At 31.0% G+C, this 6,000-nt stretch overlaps 1 protein-coding gene across 1 annotated transcript; it reads right to left on the reverse strand.

The window, feature by feature from the left end:
- Positions 1-1,801: 1,801 nt before the first annotated feature.
- On the reverse strand, positions 1,802-3,593 carry LOC102578856 (E3 ubiquitin-protein ligase ATL6). The gene has a single exon (XM_006344398.2). The coding sequence runs from the start codon at positions 3,387-3,389 to the stop codon at positions 2,193-2,195; it is 1,197 nt and encodes a 398-aa protein (XP_006344460.1). The 5' UTR covers positions 3,390-3,593; the 3' UTR covers positions 1,802-2,192.
- Positions 3,594-6,000: the final 2,407 nt, after the last annotated feature.

Below are 6,000 nucleotides of genomic sequence, written 5' to 3' on the forward strand. Positions count from 1 at the left end.
GTGAGAAATCAAAAAGTTAAAAATCTAATTACTAAAATGTTCGTCAATTCTGCACAAAGGTGTATATATGCATTTAAGTGAATTTATTAAATTAACGAGTTATCTTTTTATGTATACAATGTATATGAATATAAAAATTAAAGTTATAGCATTAACTCTTGCCATCTCGAATGATATATTAGTTATTTATTTATTAAATTACTTAATATCTTTTCATATAAGCAATGTACATGAACATGAAAATTTTAAAATAAATATAAAATTACGTGGAGTCATTGATTCTTTTAATCTCGAAGGATATATTAATTATTTATTTATTATGTTATCGGGATAAATTATAACAAAAGTCATTTTAAAAACATGCAATGAGAAAGCAAAAATATGACATCTACGTAGAGTCTCTTTTCTTCCTTTATTTTTAAAATTTGTCTTTAATAACATATATTCTCATTAAAGGTATTTATTAGTTGATTTGACCAGATATTACAAAATTATTTGTTATAGATTTTACAAACACGATAAAATAATAATGAATTATCATCATTTTTATCAGATAGTGAAAATTCAAGAAAGCCTAATCATATATTATCATATATGTGCTTTGTATTTTCTATCAATTTGAAGTTTTGACGTTAATGTCAAAATCAAATTCATCACATTAGTGTTATATACTTAAATATTTTATTGTCAATCTATTTGAATTATATAAAATTTAGAGATATTGTAATTTTAGTAATCGAATATACATCCTTTTTTCTTTTCAAACATTTTTTTAAATCAATTTTTTTTAGAGCTCGGATCTCTCTTTTATTAAGAAATTTGGAATTTATACAAAAAGGCCCAATATACTCAAAAATGGAAGGAAAAAAAACAAAACATAAAATATAAAATGAAACCAAACAACGGCCCAACCCGAAATCCCTCCTTTGTCCATATAACCTTCGTAAGATGTAGGGTTTCCTTATCTAACCACCACCAACCCATTCCATGTCGCCACTTGGAGTTGTTGTCGACCTCAACTTATGTTTCTTCTTATTGCAACACCTATTATGAAAACAAGCATAAAGATAGAAAAGGATGTTTTTAGCCAAATAAATGAAAGAGGAGTATTTCTAAGCATTTTCAAATAGTTCAAGAGTATTTTGAAACGCAAATGATAAAATTAATATTGTTAAAATATTTCTTATTTTATAACAAAAAATTATAATAATAATAATAATAAAGAATAAACGTGTAATTCATGTTCCTAAACACTAGCAATATAAAACGTATTGAGTTCAACATGTCATCGCAACATGCTCTTTTGATGTGAAGTTACACTATCTTAATTTGAAAAATTGTATGAATTAACAAATTATTAATTTGACTTTGATGTTACTTTCTTTGAACAACTAAATGCAAACTAATAAACCAAGACCAATTCCAACTCGTTGATTTACAATAGTTAAAGCTACGCCTTTCATGAAGGAAATTGAAAATTTGAAGACTTTACACACTTGGTCAGCCCTCAAATTTGCAATTGAACCCCTCGACTTTAATAAAGTAGAAAATACATGGAATTATACAGCTTTTAGGTGAATGTATATGATTAGAAGTAATGATATATTTTATGTAATTAACTTAACTATACCTAATAGACGAAAGAAAATTCACACAAAATTAAAATTAAATATAAAAAATATCTAATTAAATCATTTTATTATGAGTTGAGATGTTCAATTGAAATAAAACTTAGATCAAGAATCTAAATAGAATATCATGAAAAATAAAAGGATTAAATTATGCATTAAAGCCTTTAAAATAAGAGGAAAACCATCATATCTCTATCAATCAAGAACAAAGTAACACATAGTATAATTACATTGTGTTTAGGGTATTACATCATCCATCTAGATAAACACACACTATTGAACACCATCTCATCACCCCAGGTAAACCCAAAGTTGAAAATTATTTGTTTTTTAAATAATAAAAGTTAATCAACATTTTAAAGAATATTCTAGAAATCAAAAACCTTGAATTCAACTTTTGACATTATATATATGTGCATTAAAGTCAATAGCGGAAGTTTCAAAGGTTGGTGGGCCCAGCCCATTAGCATCGACCACGCGTTCTCCACATTTGCCGGCGAACAAAAAGTTTTCCCTTTCCGCCATGCTTAATTAAACCCGAGTCAGAAATTACCACATTCTTTAAACTGGAGATCGAGCCGAGTCATTTGCCAATAAACCCGGTTCATCACCTTTCGGCTCCAGGCATTTGAAGGACGGCATTTTTACTGCTACTTTCACATTACTACGGGATGTGGATGCTTCTTCGTTATCAGCTCTTACTTTTGGTGACTTCATTGATGAACCTCTGGTAAAGAATGGTGGTGCAATCTTGAGAAACCACCGGTCTGATTTTGCTTCCGGGTCGAACCGGTCAATTCTCTTGAATGACCTTGTACCTCTGTTGCTTCCCTCTCCCGGACCGGCTCTGTACCCTCTTGTGGTGCTACCGTGTCTTGGTAGCGTGACTGCGCAGCTCCTTGTCCGGTTTAGTAGAGCCCGGTCCATTACATCTTTCCTCACCTTCTCCGGCAATCTAAGAGTGTACCGGTCTAAATTCTCCCCTGGTACCACTAATGAGTGACCGGTCGAATGTGACCTGAATTTGCTGAACATCTTTGGTCTCTTCACAGAAAAAGACCGCGGCGGCCGGTTCACCGCGTTGAAACTCAAATTTCGTTTAACTTCTGGTCTAACAGAGCTCTCCTCTTGCTGTGACATCAAATCCTCATCTACCTCTATTTGAATCGAAACTTCGTTATTTTGCTGCAAATTCTCCTGTTCTTGCCCCAATTCCCGGTTCGTGTCAGGAGTTTGAACCGGCACCGGTTCATCAGGTTTAGGAGTAAGATCAGCTCGGCAAACAGGGCAAGTTACATGAGATTTGAGCCAAGCATCGATGCATTCAGGGTGAAAAACGTGATCACACTTCGGGATCAAACGCAACATTTCGTCATCTTCAAATTCGTTCAAACACACCGCACATTCCAAAGCTCCCTTCCCAATATGATGATCCTTTACTTCGACGTAAGTAAAGGTAGGAAAAGTTTCGATGACGGAATCTTCAAGTCCACGAGTTGCAGCAGCAGTACGCCGTCGCATGGAGAAGGTTTGACGGATGCTTCCGTTAGTTGCACCACGGTTGCGTATGTAAATTGAGAAGAAGGCAATGAAAAATAGAGCAGCAATAAGTATCACTATGATAATAGCCATAGCAGGACTAACACTCGGGTACTCGAACCGATTCTCGGAATCAGGGGAATTTGATGGCTGAGCTGACGCCGGACATAGTAATACTAATAGGAAGAGATTAACGGAAATAGCTTTAAAGTTAACCATGGCAGCTTTTAGTGGGAATTTTCGCCGGCCGGAGAAGGCGGAGTAATGAATCTAGGGAGTTGAGTATTTTGGGTTTATATATATAAAAACGAAACAGAGGAAAGAGTATTTTTCTATTGAGTCGGGAAAAGTCAGTTGTAGAATATAAAAGAGTATTATTGGAGGAAGAAAAAGATAAAGAGGAAAATTTTGACTTTCAGGGGGAAAGGCAGCTTCTTGGATGATCCGGTTAACACACGTTTGAATGGTTGTTATAGAGAAAAGCCCAAAATATTACCTCATCTTTGGATTAAGATTCAAAGTCATCCTTTATTTTTCATATGGAGCATTAATAGTTATTCATGTTTGCAATATTGGTACACTTTTGGTCCTCCTTCAAAATTTTGCCTATTTTTTAACATTGATTTTATCCATAATTTATGTATGAAATGTTTAATCGTCATTTTATATATTTATTAGAAATAATGACTCCATGTGAGAGATTGTGAGAAGAAAAACACTTTGTTTTGTTTAATAAAAATCATATTGCAGGTAAAGTCGAGAGGTTCATCATGACTATTTCACGTGCAATAGTACAAAATTTTCTTTTCTTTCAATGTCATATGTTAAAATGTTCTTAATTTAACTGCAGTAATATTTCTACTGAACAGAATAAAGTATTTTTCTTCTCACCTTGAGTTATTATTTCTATTAAATATAGAAATAGACGATGGGACATTCCTTACATAAAATTATGGACAAAATTAATGTTAAAAAATAGGCAAAAGTTTAGGGAAGGACGAAAAGTGCATCAATATTGTAAACATGAGGGACTATTAGTGCTCCATGTAAAAACTCAAGGATGACTTTGAGTCTTAATCCAAAGATGAAGGACTATTTTGGGTCTTCTCTCGGTCGTTATATATTGTTTCATTATGTATTACAATGTATTATATTATATTATATTATATCGTATTGTATTATTTTAATAAATATAATATTTAAATAAATTATATTATTTTATGTCATTACATAATGTGTGCATTATGATAAACCTACTAAATAAATTATGATACAAATAAAATTACTATGAAACGATAGAATATAGTATAAAATAGAATAATGACACAATCATATAAAATGAAACTTTTTATTGTTATCTAAGATGAAATTAAACGATATAACATAATATATTTAAAATAATTATTTATATAAATATTATATTTAAACTAATATCGTATTACACGACACAATGAGTACAACCAGCCAAACGAGGTCTAAAGGACTGGCTGCTTCGATGTTCTAGAACCTAAAAGCAACGGCGGTCATAATGGATGGCTCCGTGTGTTTGGAAATTATTTTTAAATGGTTAATTGTTTAGTTTACTTCCATTATTTGGACCAATTGTGTATTTATTTCTTAGTTAAAAGTCGCTACAGAATTCCAATTAGGGGTGCTGCTGATCATTCGTTTGATTGGATAATTATAAAAAAGGAAAACTATTCGGCTATCTAATTCATCGTTTATAGCTTAACTATACCCACTTTATCCGATTTGGCCCAACTTGTATATATTTAGGAAGAAATTAAGACAAATTAATTTCCAATTTCTTTTGCAAAATACTTTTTTTTTTTAAAGTTCAAGTTCTCTGCACATCTACTTTCTTCTTCTGAGTAGATATTGTATAATTTCTCCAATGTAGGATTGAGTATAAAATATCAAAAATCGAATTATTGAATTGAATCGAAATTTTTGATAATTTGGTATTCTGTAATTCGATATTCGACATGGTATTCAGAACTAAATTTTAGAATTATAATATTCGGATTTAGATTTGGTATGAGACATTAGCAGCATTTGGTATTTTTCCGAATATCGAATTATTTACTTAATAAAGACCATATATCAACATGTCTATTACTCATTAGTACAAGTCCAAAGAGAAAATTAAAGAATAAACATAAACAACCGAAATATATATGTCTTTTAGTTGTATCAAATTCACTTTTTTTAATGTCTTCTTACTTGTTGATCTTCTATTATATCGTGCCTTTATATAAAAACATAAAAATAGTTAGAGAAATTCTATTAAATTTATATTACAAGCGGCTATAACTTCAATACGGTATTACCAAATACTGTATCAAATCAAAGTTTAATTTACCAATTACTGAATTACTGAATTAAAATTAAAAAATTAATATTTGATATCAACTTTTAACTATCAATTACCGAATTACCAAATCCAAAATTTGCGAATATCGAACGGCCACCCTATTTGCATGTGTTTGCTTTTAAGTGTTTTTAAAGATTCTTAAATCAGCGCCGCATCTGTGTTTTCTAGTTTTCTCAAGTTCATGACGAACAAAATTGATATATGACTTAGTATAACTTTAAGTCATGCGTAAGTTTCAATCGAGGGTGTAATAGTTTTGAAATGAAACTTAGTACATATTTTTAAGGGCAAATTACAGAAATCACATACTTCTAAGGTAAAATTACAATTTATCCCTTAAAAGTTTATAATTACAGAAATCCCTCAAACGGATACCATAATATAAGCGCTGATACATTAATCATTAAGTAAGATACATTACATTTTATACATGATACACTAATATGATGCGCGAGA

The sequence above is a fragment of the Solanum tuberosum genome, unplaced genomic scaffold, assembly GCF_000226075.1.
Source record: "Solanum tuberosum cultivar DM 1-3 516 R44 unplaced genomic scaffold, SolTub_3.0 scf00055, whole genome shotgun sequence".
NCBI classification, from domain to species: domain Eukaryota; kingdom Viridiplantae; phylum Streptophyta; class Magnoliopsida; order Solanales; family Solanaceae; genus Solanum; species Solanum tuberosum.

What these genes read in the sequence shown, in the direction of transcription:
- LOC102578856 (XM_006344398.2), bottom strand. Translation starts at nt 3,389, where the DNA reads ATGGTTAACTTTAAAGCTATTTCCGTTAATCTCTTCCTATTAGTATTA.